The 19,436-nt window shown below is 47.4% G+C and overlaps 1 protein-coding gene across 5 annotated transcripts in view; it reads right to left on the bottom strand.

The window, feature by feature from the left end:
- The window catches only part of c2h7orf57 (chromosome 2 C7orf57 homolog), a 128,521-nt gene that overhangs the window by 46,730 nt on the left and 62,355 nt on the right, over window positions 1-19,436 (bottom strand). For all 5 annotated transcript variants that reach the window (XM_038789586.1, XM_038789581.1, XM_038789585.1 and 2 more), the window contains 3 exons: window positions 17,386-17,485; window positions 8,675-8,828; window positions 2,349-2,485 (listed from right to left, as the gene is read on the bottom strand). In XM_038789586.1, coding sequence (XP_038645514.1) covers window positions 2,349-2,485; window positions 8,675-8,828; window positions 17,386-17,485 — 391 coding nt within the window. The remainder of the gene's footprint in view (window positions 1-2,348; window positions 2,486-8,674; window positions 8,829-17,385; window positions 17,486-19,436) is intronic.

The following is a 19,436-nucleotide window of genomic DNA, read 5'->3' as shown; positions in this document are numbered from 1 at the left end:
GCTGGGTCAGAGGGGTTGATTCCCAGTGGGTCAGAATGGAGGAGAGTTTGTGTCGGGGGATTGAAGGCGCTCGCAAGAGCGCCGCTCCTGCTTGCCCCGGGGAGAGTCGGTAATAATAGCTTCATTGAGAATTGGAGGCAGTTTCGCCAACACTTCGGGTTGGGGACAGGGTCAAGCCTAATGCCGATTCGGGGGAAGCACTGATTTGAGCCAGGGAAGTGGGACGGAAATTTTCAGAAATGGGAGGAGAAGAGGATTAAGATACTAAAAGATTTGTTTCTTGGCGGTCGGTTTGTAGGATTGAAGGAGCTGGAAGCTAAGTATGGGCTGGAGCAGGGGGAAATGTTTAGATACATGCAGGTTTGAGATTTGCCAGGAAGGAGATACTGAGCTTCCCAGTGGTGCCGGCCTCCACATTGCTGGAGGAGGTGCTGATGACAGGGGGACTGGAGAAGGGGCGTAGTGTTGGCGGCTTACGGGGCTGTATTGGAAGAGGAGAAGGCACTACTGGAAGGAATGAATGCAAAGTGGGAGGAAGAGTTGGGAGAGGGTATAGAGGAGGGGTAGGGGTTCTAGTGTGAGGTGCCCCGGAGAGTGAACACCTCCACCTCGTGCGTGAGGTTGGTGCTGATATAGCTGAAGGCGCTATATAGAGCACAGCTCACAAGGGTGAGGATGAGCTGGCTCTTTGAGCGGATAGAAGATGTGTGTGAATGTTGCCGGCAAATCACGTTCATGTGTTTTGGGCCTGTCCAAAGCTGGAGGATTACTGGAAGGAGGTTTTTAGGATAATCTCTAAAGTGGTGCATGTGAAACTGGACCCGGGCCCTTGGGAGGCCATATTCGGGGTGTCAGACCAGCTGGGGTTGTAAACGGGTGCGGAGGCAGATGTTGTAGCCTTCGCCTCGTTGATCGCCCGAAGGCGGATCCTGTTGTGACAGAGAACAACCTCTCCACCCTGTGCCCTGGCGTGGCGGGGGGACCTGTTGGAATTCTTGACTCTTGGGAAGGTTAAGTTTGAACTGAGGGGAAGGATGGAGGAGTTCTACAATTCATGGGCGTTATTCATTCTACACTTTCAAGAATTGGATAACATCGAACGTTAGTGGGGGGGCAGTTGGGAGGGTTGAGGGGGGAGGGGGTCTGTATGTGTTAATGGTGACTATGGGTGATTCCTGATACCTTTTTGTTATTTGTTTATGTGAACATGCAGGCTAATGTTTGGGGGTTGGTGGGAGGATGGGATCGTTGTTATTGTTATGGGGATTGACATTATATTCATTACTGCTTATTGTTTATTGTTGGTGGGTGCAAATTTGGGAGAAAATGTGAAAAAGGAGGAGAATAAAAATATATTTCTTTAAAAGTCTCTTTTATTCTGGATCTAACCATAACGAAGGTGAATAATTGCCAACTTTGGTGAGTGAATTAAGCATTTACACTAATGTTGCGACCTGTGGAATAGTGGGGTCAGATCAACTATGCGCTATAATCATTGTTGTCAGAACACTGTCACTGATGTCAGATGGACAATTCACCTGAAAACCAGGCTAAATGTAGAACTTCTGGGACGAATTAAAAACAAAAATAAGAGAAGCAAAGAGGGAATGAAAGAAGAGACTGGCAGCTAACATAAAAGGGAATCCAAAAGTCTTCTATAGGCACATAAATAGTAAAAAGGTGGTGCAGGAGGAGTGAGATCAATTTGGATGTGGAATCTATTGCCTAAGTATGTGGTGGAAACTGATTCAATTGTTGGCTTTCAAAAGGGAAATGGATAATTATCTGAAGAGAAATGAGTTACAGGCTACAAGGAAAAGATAGGGATGTGGGACTCGCTGAGTTACTCTCTCAGAGAGCTGGCATGGTCATGATGTGACAAATGGCCTCCTTCTGTGCTGTTGGCATTCTATGATTCTACCAGCACGGTCTACTTTCCAGACTTCTGAAAATGCAAATCTAATCTGCTGTGATGAAGCATGTATGAGGAGCCCATGGAAATCCACCCTCTCTGACATTTCATATCTAGTCTCTTTGACAGTATGGCTGCAAATTACCCATTGAGTTGGGCATGGTAGGCACAGCCCTGTGTTGCAGAGCTCCACAGTTATATATCCCAAGTTTAGAAATTGTAATCCTCTCTGTTTGGAATGCCGAAAGTGCCACACTGAGTGTGGTTTGCCTCTTATGGCTGCTGTTCCAGAGGAAGGCTGGGATTAAATTAAACATTGCTAACTGTTCCACTATTATTATCTGGTGATTTTTGATGACTCAATCAGTGATATCCATAGTTACTTCACATTTTGTAATGGATATCTTAACACTCTATTATAATCTGTAGCACTTACCTTGATGTGTTAGTTGGTAGACCAGGCTGCGTTGTCAATTGATTTGGTTCAGTACTCAATGTCATGGCGTCCGTTTGAAACCGATATGGAACATTCATGTCCAGTTCTCTCCTGTTACAAATTTCAGGAGTCCTTGACTGAACACATTACACCAGGAGAAAAAGTAAATGAATAATTTTGAAACGCCCCTTATTTCTGCAAACATTAAAAACAACTGATCATAATAAATAAAGAGAATGTCATCATTAATTTTTAGTTTTAATCTTTTCCTCTATTCCTAATCTTTCAACTTGATGTTTTTTTCTCACTGGAAAGGATGGGCAAGTGACCTTGCTCGCAAGCCTCTGCTTGATGGCTGTTTGAAAATGAACAATGGCCTCAATGACTGCCTCGCTGGTTTTCATTCTTTCCCTGTATAAATGGCAGCCAATGGCTTGGCTACTGAGTTTGAAAACTGTCCACCCAACATCAGAAAGTCCTTAATAATTAAGGTTACCTTTTTTTTAATGGTTTCATTGAGGTTTTTGTAATATACAGAACAAAGATAAGTGCGGACATAGATTTGAAGACAAAAGAAAAAAATAGAGAAATATATACACATTGGTCCATTCCTGTTATTTACATCAGTCGTCTTACGTTAATGACAATGATTACAGCTTCCCGTTTTTCATTTTCCAGTAGGTGTTTGGAGAAATTCCGATAGTTTGGACAGCCAGTCTGCAGCCTTGGGTGGTGGTACTGCTGATCAGGATCTACGGCGGGCGATCAGGGAGGGAAAGACAAGGGCGTTGGCACAACTCCCCATGAAGAGATCTGGCTGTTCTGATACACCGAAGACTGCCACTTGTGGGCAAGGCTCCAATCTCATCCCCACCACCTTGGACATTGCCTCGAAGAAGGCTGTCCAAAACCCAGCAAGTTTGGGGCAAGACCAGAACATGTAGGCGCAGTTGGCTGGGCCTCCTTGGCACTGTTCACATTTGTCCTCCACCTCTGGGAAGAACTTACTCATTCGGGTTCTAGTTAAGTGGGCTCTGTGTCCCAGGTAACTATCTGTGTGGAGTTTGCACATTTTCCCTGTGTCTGCATGGGTTTCACCCCCACAACCCAAAGATGTGTAGGTTAAGTGGATTGGCCATGCTAAATTGCCCCTTAATTGGAAAAAATAATTGGGTACCACTTTTAGTTGCATTAGGCCTTGTGCATGTGGAGGTGGAGTTGACCCTGTGCAGTGCTTCGCTCCAGAGTCCCCACTTTATTTCAAATCCCAGGCCCTACTCACACTTTTCTCTTGTCCCGTCCAGTTGTGTGTTGGTCCTCCTTGGTAGTCACCCATACATTTCTCCACAATTCCCCTTTCCTAGGATGTCCTCATCCAGTGATTGTTGTGGTGATCGTGGGCATGTTCCCGTTTTTCTCAGTAAGATGTTTTTGACCTGCACATATCGTAGTTCGTTCCTGCCATCAGCTGGAACCTCTCTGTCAGTTCCTCGAGTGTTGTCAGTCTGTTGTCAGTGTAGAAGTCCCTAGCTGTCAGGGTCCCTCCATCCTGTCTCCACCTTTTGAAGGTGGCGCTCATTGTCAGCGGCATGAATCGGTGGATGTTGCAGATGGGGGTCGTGTTGGACATTTTGGTTAGTCCGAAGTGCTGTCGCAGTTGGTTCCACAACCGGAGTGTTGCTATGACCACTGGGCTCGTTGAGTATTTATTTGGTGGGGATGGAAATGCCACTGTGGCTAGAGCCTGGAGAGAGGTTCCTCTGCAGAAGCCCTCCTCCAGATACACCCACTCGACTTCTGGCTCTTTTATCCACAGCTTTACCCTCTCCGCGGTTGCTGCCTAGTGGTAATATTGCAGGTTTGGGGGCCTGGGCTCCTCCATGGTTCTCGCTCTCTGCAGTAGTCTTTTTGGCATCCTGGCTGTTGTATTCCCTATTCTGCTTTATTTGGATGGCTTGGATGTATAGTGTTGAATAAAGAACACAAAGCTTTGAAATGAAAATTGCTTATTGTCACGAGTAGGCTTCAATGAAGTTACTGTGAAAAGGCCCCTAGTCGCCACATTCCGGTGCCTGTTCGTCGGGGAGGCTGGTACGGGAATTGAACCGTGCTGCTGGCCTGCCTTGGTCTGCTTTCAAAGCCAGCAATTTAGCCCAGTGTGTTAAACCAGCTCCTGTTGTTAACGAACAAAACTATAAATTTATTGAAATGAAATGAAATGAAAATTGCTTATTGTCACGAGTAGGCTTCAATGAAGTTACTGTGAAAAGCCCCTAGTTGCCACATTCCGGCGCCTGTCTGGGGAGGCTGGTACGGGAATCAAACCGCGCTGCTGGCCTGCTTGGTCTGCTTTAAAAGCCAGCGATTTAGCTCAGTGAGCTAAACCAGCCCCTATTACACTACTAACTAAGATTTGTTCACATTCCTAAAGTAGAAGGTTATTGTATAAAACTATACTATCTCTAACTTACAGAACTCTTAAGTTTACAACTGCTCTCTATGCTTGACACTCTTCCAGCTCACTCTTAACTCTAATCATCTAATCATCTTGTAAACCCAGAATCCCCGGTCACATGATATATATGATTGTTCTATGGTTCCCTCTAGTGGTCAGAAGCATTATCATTAACTTGTTAACTCTTTACATCCCAGTCAATATACATATCATTACACTGGCATTCTCTCCCTCCTCCCCTGGGTGGGTTAACTGCCATGGGGCCACAGCCGCCACCTGTTCCATGAATGTGCCAAGTTCTTTCGTCATGTTGGAGGTCTTTCCTGTTTTGGGATTTGACCTGTCTGTCTGTGGGTCCCGTACACAGATCAAGTTCCCCCCCCCACCAAGATTTGTTGGTGTGTATGTATGTCGGGGATTTCCGTCATGGTCTTTTTAATAAACTCCGTGTTGTCCCAATTGCGAGCGTACACGTTCACCCGTACTACCGATGCCCCATCAAGGACACTGCTGACCATGACGTACCGTCCCCCTGAGTCTGAAATTGTCCTCATCGCAGTAAACACCGTCCTCTTATTTCGCAGTATGGCTACCCCCTTGGCCCTTGTCCACTAGCAGGAATGATAAGTCTGTCCCACCCAGCCCTTCCTTGCCCACAGTTTGTCCTTCTCCCTCAGATGTGTCTCTTGGAGGAAGAATATGTCAGCTTCCAAACTTTTCAAGTGGGTGAAGACTCTGGATCTTTTCACTGGGCCGTTAAGACCACTGACATTCCAGGTGACTGTTTTGATGCGGGGTTTCTATCCCTCCCCTCCTGCGGGATTAACCATACTTACCTGGTGGATGTGCCCCTGCACGCCGGGGTTTCCATTTGTTAGGTGGCCGTCCAAGGTGGCTGCGGTCACTGTTCTCATCATGAGACTGGGCCCCTGCACTTTGGGGTTCCCTTTGTCCAGGGACCCTTCAAAGTGGTTGCTTGCGGTGCCATTTTGTTCCAAGGCACCACGTGTGGCCTGCTGCAGCCAGCATTATGCCTTGCTTTCTCTGTTCTAGTCAGTATTCCTCTTGTGGTGTTTTTTGCCTGCCCACCCCCCGTCTCCCCCTCTTCATGTAGCTGTTCCTCTTCTTCCCTCTGTTTCTTTACCCAGTTGTTGTCCCCTGTTGCCGATGTCTGCCCCCCTCCTTGCCGTGCGCTTTCGCCCTTGTGGGAGATACGCCGCAGCCTCTCTCTGCTGCACGGTTCCTGATGCTAGCTTCCCGCTAGTGTGGAGGCCGACCTCCAGGGCGAGTTGTGCATCCTGCTGTTGCCTGTTTCCTGAGCTTCCTATATGACGTTCCCTTCACCTTCTCCTGCATTCTGCTACCCTTGTTCCTTCCTTCCTCTCTTTCCACCCTCGTCCCCATAATGAGGCAGCACATTCCCATGCAAAGTGTTCACCATGGTGGGTCACAGGTGGCAATTCAAAAAGTAAAATCTCTTCCGATGAGCTCTTAATCACTGCCCCAGCTGCCGTTTCTCTAGTCTGTTCTCCGAGATAAACATGTCCGTGTCCATGGGGGCCATGAAAACGTGCTCCGTGCCTTGGCATGTGACCTAGAGCTTGGCTGGGTACAGCATCCCAAACTTCACGCCGTTTGTGTACAGCTGTTGAATTCTGCCCGCCGCTTGGCCATGTCAGCCCCATGTCCTGGTAGATCCGAATCCGGTGACCTTTCCAGTTATAGTTCTTAGTTTGTCTCACCAGCGCAGGATTCGTTCCCGGTCTTGGTACCGGTGCATTTTAGCTATTATCGCCCTTGGCTATTCCCCGGCTCTGGGCTTTGGGCGAAGCGACCGGTGGGCACTGTCACTTTCTGGTGGAGTGAGAAGCTCTCCCTTCCCACCAGCTTGCCCAGCATTCGGGCCACATAGTCCATGGGGTTCCTACCTTCAATCCCCTCCAGCAGGCCCACAATCCGTAGGTTTTGGCACCTCGATCGGTTTTCTTGGTCGTCGATTTTCCTCTTCAGCCTCCCTCTTTCTCTCGGCCAATGTTCCGGTCGCCCTGGTGTGTTGCGGCTTTTTCCAGCTCTTTAATATTATTTTCTTGGGCTTCCAGTCGCTTCTCCGCCTTGTCTAGGGCCACCTGCATGTGGCCAATGCTTCCACAACTGTTCCCTTGACCCCAGCTTGGATGTCTGATTTTGTCTCTTCCCAATGTTCTCTCAATTTTCTTGAGAGAAACATCCTGCATCCATCCCCTGGTGTGTGTGTGGGGAGAGGAGGGGAGGAAGTGGGGGGGGAGGGGGGGGGGGGGGTCGGGTCTCTTTCCCCGGTGGGCCGGTCCGTCTTGTTCTGCCGAGGCCCGAGCTTCACCGCCTCGTGTGTCTACCGGCTCGGCTGTTTGTTTCTCTGGGCTTTTTCTGCTCCTGGTTTGAACGCGGCCTCTGGAGTGGCTGCTGTTTGGCATTTTCCTCTTGTAATGTTACTGGTAGAGGTGTGGGGTTGTTTTTCCTCTGTGTTGGGGGGCTATTTTGGGTGAAAAGAGCTATTTTTCAGGTTTGTGGGAAGAGAGCCACCAGATGTGCAACTTCTCAGCACATCCCCATCATTGGAAATCAGTCAGGGTTACCTTTCGACATCGGTTTTAGGAACAGGGTCTCTATTTCAGTTGAATCATTTATAAAGTGCATTTTGTTTTGGCAGTAAGTTCTGATAACACAAGGAGGTAACTGCTTGGAGAGAGTTACTGAGCTGTTTCTCATGACACCCACAACTGAAACAATAAAAATCTTTGAAGCATCTGAAGTTAATGGCTGCATTTTAACTGATGTCATGAGTCTACAAGGCTCATCAACTCCTTCAAGGCAATTTCCAGTCAGAGCAAATACCAACTCACAGTTTACCAAAAAAACATTACTGGAGAGCATAGCACTTTACACTGGCTGCAATAACCCTTCCTTTTAGGTCTCTCAAATGAAAAGTTTAAAGACTTTTAAATAGTTGAAGAAACACTATAAATTCAAGTTCCACATTTCTATATGGGGCCAAGAATGTGAAGCCCACAGCAGTGGTGGTGGGGGATGGGGGGTGGTTAGTCAGTGGTGGGTGGGGGAGTTCCCTGGTTGGTTGAGGGGTGTGAGGGGAGTCCCATGCGGGGATGGGTCTTGGTGTTGAAAACAGTCACGCATAAGTTAGAAGTGGTTTTATTTCTTGTAACTTTTTCTGGGTAACTATGAGCGCAACCCTGGCAGAACCATCTGAAGTTAGTGATTTAGATTGCTTCTTTGGATGGTACAGTGCAGGGCAATTGCCCCAAATTGTTTAATGGAAGAAGTTAGCACAATTGTCATGCAAATGCTTACCTGTGAACCTCCGAGAGGATTCCCCAGTGCATGTTTGGTGTCCCCCTCCAAATCTGATGCTGGGGAGCTGGGACATTGTGGTCCACTGTTGTTTTTCTTCTTGGGTTGCGATATGAATATGTAAATCATTTTTTACCTCTGTGGTGGAGACAGATTCAATAGTAGTTTCAAAAGGAATTTGTATATTTATCTGAAGAGAAAGTGTTTGCAGGGCTATGGGGAAAAGGCAGGAATGATGGACGGAGCCGAGTTGCTCTTGCAGAGAGCTGGCATGGATATGTTTCACTGATGGTGGGTGAGAGATAAATGTTGATTGGGGCATAAGGAGAAGTCTTCTGCCCTTCCATTACTCAAAATATAAGTGCTGCATTGACATTAGAAACAAAACTGTATCCAAGGGGCCCAAAAATCAAAACCACCCGGACACATATGTTATTGAAGATATTATGCTGACAAACATACTCTGAATTTCTCCTCTATAATGGAGCAGCTTTAGGCTTGATACCCGGAGGACCTGTAATGGTACCTTATTGTTTCCTGAGTCGCCATGATTTTCTTCCTTCTCACAGAAATATGTGTCAGATGTCTCGATGGGGGTATAGGGTTTGTAATTTCCACTTTCTGAAAAGTCTGGCATTGTGTCATTAGGCAAGTCATCTGGAAACTTTGTTTGCATTATCCTATAAGAAGGAGAACTTGATGATTAACATTGTGCATTACTCCAATATCAGCAGGTGCTGAAAGTAATAACTTAGTTCCCATCCTCCAACTGGTGATAGATTGCATGGTCACAAATACAAAATGAAGCCCACAGATTATCCTCATAAAAAATTCCACAGGTGATTTTTAGGCAGATGGTGAAAGAAGATGCTCATTGGAATAGTAATTGTTTAATGGAAGAAGGATCAATAAGTAATACTGTTTGAAATGGACTATTGTGGGTACTTTGATAGGTTGGAAATGTTGGTGGAAATGTTCAAAGATGCTGTGGTTAAGGGGGTGCTCCCAGAGACGATGGGACAGGCATCCATCTCGTTGATGAAAAAAAGGGATAAGGACCCGGTAGAGTGTGGCTCGTTTAGGCCAATATCTCTGTTGAATGTGGATGTCAAGATCCTGGCCAAGGTGTTGACTGTTAGGTTGGAGAGTGACTTCTGCAGGTGATTGGGGAAGATCAGATGGGCTTTGTAAAAGGTCGGCAGTTGTTTTTGAATGTGCAGTGTTTGTTAAATGTTGTGCTCTCCCCAGAGTGGAGGGAGCTGGAGGCGGTGGCAGTACTGGATGCGAAGAAGGCATTTGATCGAGTAGAATGGAGTGATTTGTTTGCGCTGTTGGAGAGGTTTGGGATTGGACTAAGTTTGCAACGTGGGTCAAATTGTTATATAGGGAACCGAAGGTGAGGGTGCACACGAACAAGATGAATTCGGGGTACTTCCAGTTACATAGGAGAATGTGGCAGGGCGTACCCCATGTACCCCCCCTCCTGTTTGCGTTGGTGACAGAGGCCTTGGCCATTGCACTGAGGTGTTCGGATAAGTGAAAGTGGATAGTGAGGGGCGGTGGGTGGAGCATAGGCACCCTTTTAAAGGATTTAATGGGAAGGTTGTATGCCGATGATGTGTTGTTGTGCATCTCCAACCCGGGTTGTAAGGTGGGGATATAATGGGGCTGCTCAGGAGATTCGGGGCATTTTCAAATTATAAGTTGAACTTGGAAAAGAGTGAGTATTTTCTGATGTCTTCTCCAGCAGCAGAAGCCGGTTTGGGGGGAGTTGCCATTTAGGGTGGCGACTACCCATTTTAGGTGCCTGGCAGTGCAGGTGGCTCAGGATTGGGCCTGGCTTCATAAATTTAATTTCAGAAGCCTGGTGGGTCGGGTCAAGGTGAATTTATTGAGCTGGTACAGCATTCCCCTATTATTGGTAGGCAGGGTGCAGGCAGTAAAGATTAACATTTTGCCATGATTTTTATTTTTATTTCGGTGCCTACCGGTCTTTCTGTCAAAAGTGTCTATTGTAGGGGTGGAACGGTTGATTTTGTTGTTTGTTTGGGCACATAGGCTAATGAGGATTCGGAAGACGGTGCTTCAGAGAGAGCAACAGTCAGGGGTCTGGCCCTTCCAAATCGGCGAGTGCCGAGAAGGTGCGGGGTTGGGGTAAGGAGTCGGAGGATTTGTGCGTGAAGGTGGAGGTGGGCTCTTGTAAGGGGTTGGGGTTGCGGGCTCTGGCAATGGCGCTGCTCCCATTCACCCCAGGAAAGTATTCGGGGAGTCCAGTGGTGGTGGCCACACTGAAGGTATGGAGGCAGTTTCGGTAGCGAGATCAAGGTTGATGCCGATCCGAGGGAATCATGTGTTTGAGCCAGCGAGACTGGATGCTAGTTTTCATGGTTGAGAGGAAGGGGGTGTGATGGGGATGCAGAACCTATTTCTAGATAGGAGATTCGGGAGTTTAAAGGAGTTAATGGGAAGGTTGGGACTCCGCGAGGGGAGGCCTTTAGGTATATCCAGGTGGGGGATTTTGCAAAGGAGGTCTTTTCGACTTTTCCGGTGGTGCCACCTTTCTCGTTGTTGGAGGGGGTGATGGCAATGATAGGGCTCGAGGGGGGGTCATCTCAGCAACTTAGGGGAGGATGCTGGAGGAGGATAGGGTGTCGTTGGAAGGGGTCAAAGCCAGGTGGGAGGAGGAGTTGGGCATAGAACTCAAAGAGGGGTTGTGGTGTGAGGTGCTGTGGAGGGTGAACACTTCAACTTTGTGCGCAAGGCTGGAGCTGATACAGCTAAAGGTGGTGCATAGAGCGCATCTGACGTAGTCGAGGATGAGCCGGTTGTTTGAAGGGGTGGAGGACAAATGTGAGCGGTGTGGGAGGGGTCTCAGTGATCTTGCACGTGGACTTGGAGCCCTGTCCCCTGGGGGCCTTAATTGGGCTGTCGGACTTGCAGGAGCTGCAGACGGAAGCGGGACAGATGTTTTAGCCTTCGCCTGTTGATTGCTCGCAGGTGGGTCCTGTTGGGGTGGAGGTCAGTTTCTCCGCCCTGTGCCTCGGTATAGCTGGGGGACTTGATGGAGTTCCTGTATTTGGAGAAGGCCAAGTTTATTTTGAGGGGTGAAAGTGAGGGGTTCCACAAGAGATGGGGTTTGTTTATACATTTTAAAGAGTTGGTTACCATCAGCTACTGGGGGGGGGGGGGTGGAAGTGTTTTGTTTGGGTGTTATTGGGGTGTTGGGGGGTGAGGGGGGGGGTGAGGGGGTTTTGTTTCGTTTCGCTTTGTTGGGTTATATGTATAAAATGTTAAAAATCTAATTAAAATATTTTCAAAAAACAAATGTTACTAAACTGGTCATCCAGTGCCTGGAATACTGATCCTGAAGCATGGGTTTGGACCCCATCATCGCAGCTGGCAATTTTAAATGTATTTAATTAAATAAATCTGGAATTAAATAATCATTAATACCTATCTTGTTCCCCAATATCTTTCAGGGAAAGAACTCTGCCATCTAGACCTGATCTAGACTCGATATGACTCCAAATCCACAGCAATGTTGTTGACTTTTAACTGCCCATAGGGCAGATTGAGAAAATGATTAATAAAGCATATGGGATCCCGGGCTTTATAATTAGAAGCATAGAGCACAAAAGCAAAAAACAATGATGAACCTTCATACAACACTGGTTTGTTCTCAATGGGAATGTGTTCGATTCTAGGCATTGCACTTACAGAAGGGTGTGAAGGCGTCAGAGAGTGTGCAGAAAAAATTTACAAGAATGGTTTTAGACATCAGAGACTTCGACTAAGTGGACAGATTTTTTTTTAAACTTCCAATTAAGGAGCAATTTAGCATCGCCAATCCACTTACCCTGCACATCTTTGGGTTGTGGGGTTGAGACCCACGCAAACACAGGGTGAATGTGCAAATTCCACACGAACAGTGACCCAGGGTGGGATTGAACCTGGGTCTTAGGTGTCGTGAGGCAGTAGTGCTAACCACTGCGCCACCGTGCCGCCCAATTAAGTGGGCAGATTGAAGAAGCTGGGCTATTTTTTTCTGGAGGTGCTAAAGTTGAGAGGAGATGATGAAGGTGTTCAGAATCATCAGGGGCGTGGACTGAGTAGATAGAGGGAACCTATTCCCATTTTCAGAAGAGTTGAGAACCAGAGGAATTCAATTTAAGGCGTTTGGTAAAAGAAAGAACGGAGACATGAGGAAAATGTTTTAATGCAGTGTGTTTTTTCAGATCTGGAATGCACTAGTTACGAGTGGGCGGTCACAAATATAATTTGGACTTCATATTGGGATTGGATAAGCAACTCATAGAATTATACAATTTACAGTGCAGAAGGCCATTCGGCCTATTGAGTCAGCACCGGCCCTTTGAAAGAGGACCATACCCAAACCCACGCCTTCACCCTATTCCCATAACCCAGTAGTCCAACCTAACCTTTTTAGACACTAAGGGGCAATTTAGTATGGCCAATCCACCTAATCTGCACATGGACTGTGGGAGGAAACTGGAGTACCCGAAGGAAACCCACCCAGAAATGGGGAGAAAGTGCAAACTCCACACAGTTACCCGAGGCTGGAATTGAACCTGGGAGCCTGGAGCTGTGAGGCAGCAGTGCTAACCACTCTGCCATCGTGCCACCCTTAAAGAGAAAACTAAAGAGAAAAGAGGTGCAGCTGAAGGGAACCAGCTGTTCCTGAAAGGTAAAAGGATCATTGATTTAGCCATTTTAAATATAAATACTAAACCCCAGTTTGAAATCCATTTTAAAATGTATTTCATCATAAGACTTCAAGCATAACCTTAGATTGCAAAAACACGCAGTAACAAAAGCACAGAATTTGAAACATCCAGAGGCTAGCTAGAAGCAAATGCAACATTTCTACTGAAAAGTTAAACTGACATTATAAACTGTCCATTGTTCTAATGAACAGACTTGCAGAAGTTCAAATTAGTTTCATTACCACAATCTGATCAAGGTCAAAATAAGCAGCTTTACAACATGAATCTACCATTGTTCAGAATATGAATAGTATAGCAGTCAGCAGAAAAAACAGCAGAAACCAGAGCTGATTAAAAGTATAAATCAAATTCCAACACATGACAAGCATCTAAAAACAACATATCTACAGCTATGTTGCATATTAATGATTGACAACTGACCATCCAACCAAATGCATTTGAGACTCATCCAAGCCAATCAGCACATTGCAGGGGTAGGGGTAGATGGAGTCAGACTGATAACATTTTCCTTAAACATAGAGGTCCGGCCAGCTATTTTCCATCTAGGATCACTCTATACCTTTCACCTAACTGCTCGCTATCCTTATTTTGTACTTTTATATTTCCACTCTAACTCTTAAAGTCTGCGCAAGCTGTTTTTGCTTTGAGAAAGAAACCATTACTGTATTTTGAAAGTTAAATCTGTTTGTAAACTACTAAGTCGATTATATCTCTTAAAGTCTTCTGCTGGCAGGGGCTTTATTGAGAACATTTGATTTGTAACCACAAGAAGATCTTAAACTCTCTATTATAATCAGAAACAATAAAAGATTTAATTTCGCACCCGAGACGTGTAAGTTAAATTTCTACTGAGTTCAAAGTTCATACGAGACTACACTTAAACTGCATGGTAGATTTCAACAGCAGCACCACAATGAACACAGAATATAGAAAAATACAGCAGTGAGCCTAACTGAGATGCTCTTGCAAAAAGTCAGCATAGTAAGGTTGCGCCGAATGGCCTCCTTCTCTGCTGTAATAATTCAATGATTCTATGCGACAAACTTTGGCTTTCTGCAATTGGCATGGTTAGATTTCAAACCAAGTGCAGCAGATGATCTCATCTGACCTCACAAAAGTTCTGAGGCTGCATTCCTATTGTCTCTCGCAGTTGGAAGGATACCAAACACAAAAACACAGATGATTGGGAGGGTTTTGGAAACCAACAAAGGGTGACCAAAAAGATGATGGGAAGGAAAAACAACAGAATGAAAGTAAACTAGCCAGTAATATAAAAACAGCTTGTAAGAGCTTTTACAAGCGTACAGAAATTGGTTCCTTAGAAACAGAGACAGAAGAGATTATTATGGGAATGAGGAAATTAGAGATTTTGACACAGGAATCTAGATAGCTGAAGCACAGTCCCAGCTTCCTGTCTCTCCCTTGAGACATCTCCTGATGTTTATAGAGTCATAGATGTCTACAGTACAGAAAAGGTCCTTCGGCCCATCGTGTCTACGCATAGAGTCATAGATGTTTACAGCATGGAAACAGGCCCTTCGGCCCAGTTTGTGCATGCCGCCCAGTTTCTATCACTAAGCACGTCCCACTTGCCCTGATTTGGCCCATATTCTCTACAACCGCTCTGCCCATGTAACTGTCTAACTGTTTTTTAAAAGACAAAATCATGCCCGCCTCTACCACTGCCTCTGTTAGCCCGTTCCAGATGCTCACCACCCTCTGTGTGAAGACATTTCCTCTCTGGACTCTTTTGTATCTCTCTCCTCTCACCACCTAACTATTCTAATCCCATTTTCCAGCACTTGGCCCACAGCCTTGTACACCTTGGCATCGCAAGTGCACATCTAAATACTTCCTAAATGTTATGGGGTCTCTGTCTCCACCACTCACTCAGGCAGCGAGTTCCAGACTCCCACCACCCTCTGGGTGAAAAGCTTTTTCCTCATATCCCCTCTAAACCTCCTGCTCCTTACCTTAAATCTATGCTCACTGGTCATTGATTCCTCCACCAAGGGGAAAGATTTCTTCCTGTGCACTCTATCTATGCCCCTCATCATTTTACACATTGATTAATACGTTGATTCCTCCGAACCGTCCCACTGGCCTCTCTCTCTCAAGCTACAGTCACTGACCTCCCCTCTATTGATAAAGGCACAATAGCTTTCCTGTTCACTCCACCAATTAGCATTGCCGTAAGGGCTTACAATATCACCAGACAATATGAAGCAGAACCCTGCCAGGTTCAGGCCAATCTCCTTGTCACCTGCCTTTTCTGGTCTATGAGGAGCACTGGGATGGTCTTTCATTTGTGCAGATGGCAGCTCCCATCTCTCTTATGCTGTTGAGTTTCACAACAGAAGACAGCAGGATATATGTAAGACATCGGTGTCTGAGTCATCCAGCCGATTTTCGTTGTTCCGCTTTCAGTGGGCTGGTGGTATTAAAATGTCCTGAATTCATAGAGCATCACAGAATTTACAGTGCAGAAGGAGGCCATTCGGCCCATTGAGTCTGCACCTGCCTTGAAAAGAGCACCCTACCTAAGCCCACACCCTATCCCCCTAACTCAGTAACCCCACCCAACCCACCCTTTTTTGGACACTAAGGGCAATTTAGCATGGCCATTCCACCTAACTTGCACATCTTTCGGGACTTGTGGAAGGAAACCGGAACCCCTGGGGGAAACCCACGCAGACATGGGGAGAAAGCGCAAACTTCGCCTAGACAGTAACCCAAGCCGGGAATTCTGGGCGCGATTCTCCGCAAATGCGGAGAGTCGTAAAGGCTGCCGTGAAACCGGCCGTGTTTCACGGCAGCCTCCGCGCCCCCTCCCGGGACCCGATTCACCCCCCCCTGTCGGGGCTAGCATCGCGGCCCCGGGAAGAACGGCAGCGCGGGCTTAGCAAACGTTCGCTAAACCCGGCCGCCAAGACTCACGGCGGCTGACGTGCACGATGACGTCAGCCGTGCATGCGCGGGTGACGTCATCGCGCATATGCGTCAAACCCGCGCATGCGTGGTCCGTCATGCCCCTCAGCCGCCCCGCGGACTGATCCTGCGGGGCGGTGGAGGGACAAAGAGTGCGTGGGAATCGGACCCGCTGCCTGTGATCGGTGGGCACCGATCGCGGGCCCATGCCACCCTTGGCACGGCCATGCCAATCGGTGGCATGGTTGTGCAGAATGGCACTTTGCGGCCGTTTTCACGAACGGTGAGAGCAGGTGTGTTTAAATTCGTGAAAACGGTTGTAAAGGCCTGGGAACTCGGCCCATCGAATAGGGGAGAATCGCTGCTCGCCGTAAAAAAACGGCGGGCAGCGATTAGTGTCGTTGGGCGGCCGTGGGGGGGGGGGGGGGGGGGGAGAATAGCGGGAGGTCGGGAAAAATGTCGGGAAGGCCCTCCCGCTATTCTCCGACCCGTCGTGGGGGGCGGAGAATCGCGCCCTCTATCTTTGCTTCCGGCAACCATCACAATCAATTTTGTCGACCATCCTGTTAGCATGCCTTCATCCTGTAGCTTTAACCTAGTATACAATTACAAAGATCTAAGCCAGTTATTCCTTTTGTTTGGAATTTGGGAGGTGGAGTGCAAATCAATGAAATACCACAATCAATGCTCACTTCGAGTTCAGGAGTGCAGATAATTCCACAGAATGTCTGGGCAAAAATGGATATGAACTAAACTGCCTGCCACTTATGTAACTTATATAAGGAATGAGAACCTTGAGGCAATAAATCATTTTTCAATTTCCGAAAGCTGTGTTTTCATCTTTAATACTGTCTACCTCAGCAGCTCCAAGCAGTTTGCTACAAATGTCAACTTGTCTTGGACTGCAGATTGTGAGCACCCACAGAAAGCATAAACTAGATCCAAATAAGAGGACAGAATAAAGAGCAGCAACCTGACCACTCATGGGAGGCACTATTAAATACTGGGTCGGCTTTATGCACAGTAGAAGCAGTTAGATCGACTTACACTAAAATTACTACTTCTACTTTCATCACTATTCATCTTCACAGGATTGAGATGAAGAAACACTGGGCGGGATTCTCCCCTAACCGGCGGGGCAGGCCGTACCGGTGCCGAGGAATGGCGTGAACCACCTTCAGGGGCAGGCTGGCATTGGCAGGGTTGGCACCGCGCCAACCGGAGCCGAAGGGTCTCCGCCAACCGGCGCGAGTTGGCGCATGCGTGGGAGCGCTAGTGTGTGTGGCCGTCATCCCAGCACATGCTCAGGGGAGGTCTTCTCCGCGCCGGCCATGGTGGAGGTTGACAGCAGCCGGCGCGGAGGGAATGAGTACCCCCTCGGCACAGGCCCGCCCGCGGATCAGTAGCCCCGATCGCGGGCGAGGCCACCGTGGGGGCACCCCCGGGGCCAGTTCCCCCGCACCCCCCGGTAATTCTCCGACCCGGCGGGGGGGGGGGGGGGGGGTCAGAGAATCCCGCCCACTGTTTTTGCTGCCACGTGCAGATGGAATTGGTAGGTACTTACTGATTGTTTTCTTGGAGTAAAGGTTCATGAGTCAACCATTCAGGTTTCTTCAAGGGAGTACATGTTGACTTTAGTGTCGACCCTCCAAAAGTTAGCAGATCTTAGCAAAACAAAGAAAAATGCATTTAACCCATCTCTACACATTTCCCTATATTGTTGCTGCTAAATTATCAATAATAATATATTATAAAAGTAGTGCACAAAGTTCTCTGCCCTTTGGCGGGTTAGCAGTGGATTAGGGATACCATAGCCATTGTGAATTTGAAGTTAACTCACTCAAATTTCTTCTTGGTCCCCTCATTCCAAAGCAGGATTGGGTTTGGCTGGTAATGCTGCTCCTGTCAGATTGACTGACCCTGGGGAAGGAGGAAAATTCAGTTCTGCTGCAGCATTTCAAAGGCTGAATGAGAGTGTGATGAGGCCTGAATGCAATGTGGTACTTGGGAAGTGGAGATCTCTCCTCAAGTAATAAGTTAGAAATAACAGTCAGACTTGGACTTACAACTTGAAAACTTAAACATTCACTCGCTCCATCACGGACGGACAGTGTCGGTAGTGTGTACCATATACTAGACGCAGTGCAGCAACTCACCAAGGCTCCTTCAACAGTACTTTCCAAACCTGTGACCTCTACCACCTAGAAGGACAAATGCAACAGATGCAATGGGAACACCATCACTTGCAAGATCCCCATCATTCCAGATGCCATATTTAAAGGGCAGCTGTGCACAGCAATCTCACTGCATGTAGCACAGGACTCCTCCACGTGACCCGAAAGCCAAGAAGACAGCAACCCTGAGGTTTAGTGACACTTCTCTGTGCCACCTACTGGACTCCATGGAGGATCGCCATGATGTCCTCTAACCCTTTGTTGGCTGCAGGAGGTCCACCAAAAACAACACTCTGGCTTGGCAGAAGGTGGCAGAGGCGAGTACCAATGCTTCACAGAAGAGGTCAGGCATCTAGTGCAGAAAAAGGATGAGTGATCTCAGCCATTCTGCCAGGGTACGTCAACCTGTTCTTCACTCTCAACTCACACACACACAAACCCTTCAGCTACTCGCAGGATAACATTCTAAGAGAGCTGAAAGAATATCACCATTTAATCTCTCACACGCACAACTCCATCTGGGCTTATGTCCTGTGCAGCTCACGTCCTCATCCTGTCCATGGGTCAATTTGACCCCAAACAAGGCAGACATCCTTATCAACTGCCTGCCATTCATCCTGCTCACACTCTCTCCAAGTGTCTTCATGAAGGACAAGCTAGCACAAAATCGGAGGAAGAGGTCCCATGCTGGGGGTGGAGTGCCTGACACAGAATTTGACACAGAATTTGAGAATAGAGCGATTGAACTGACAGGAGAGGATGTAGATCCATTTTGTGGCAATGGACAAATTGCCCAAGTGAGAATCCTGCACCAGCTTATCTCTCAGACAACCATACTGAGTCAATCAAGCGTTTATCAAGTGCATCTGCCATGCACTAATTATATCTACTTTCTTCCAGTCAGCGAGGGGCGCCCATAAGGAAGAGGACCAGCAGCTAGACATCTCAGAGCCATTCAACTAGGTGACTCCCGTAGTGTCCAGCCGATCTCAATCCCCTCTTCTTGCGACCGTATCAGAATCAGCTCCACAGGCCAAGGAGGGTACAGCTGCCCCACAGCAATAGACCCAAAGCAGGCCGGGGCACTCCATGTTTTGGCACTCCAGAGGATGCCTGCTAAAGTCCAGAGAGACAACAGGACGAAGTAGTCAGCAGGCTGCCTCCACCTCAGCTGTGGATTTTGGTGAAGCACCAAGGCGTAGCGGTGGGCCAGGAAGGCAAAACAATATTAGAGTCACATTGGTGGCACAGGTGTTTAACACATGATCCAAATAGACTCACACCCATTTCACTTTTCCTTGTATATAACTCCTCTTTATGTTCACCTGTGTTGTTGTCAGGCATGTATGACACCATGGTTCGTCGCCCGGAATATCACAGATATTACTCTTGTGTGCCTCAGGCCAATGTTGTATACTTCCAGCTGATCACACTATGTGCC

This window comes from Scyliorhinus canicula, chromosome 2 (assembly GCF_902713615.1).
Source record: "Scyliorhinus canicula chromosome 2, sScyCan1.1, whole genome shotgun sequence".
Classification (NCBI taxonomy): Eukaryota; Metazoa; Chordata; class Chondrichthyes; order Carcharhiniformes; family Scyliorhinidae; genus Scyliorhinus; species Scyliorhinus canicula.
Note: the sequence above shows the minus strand (reverse complement) of the source record. Positions and strands in the feature narration are given on the sequence as shown.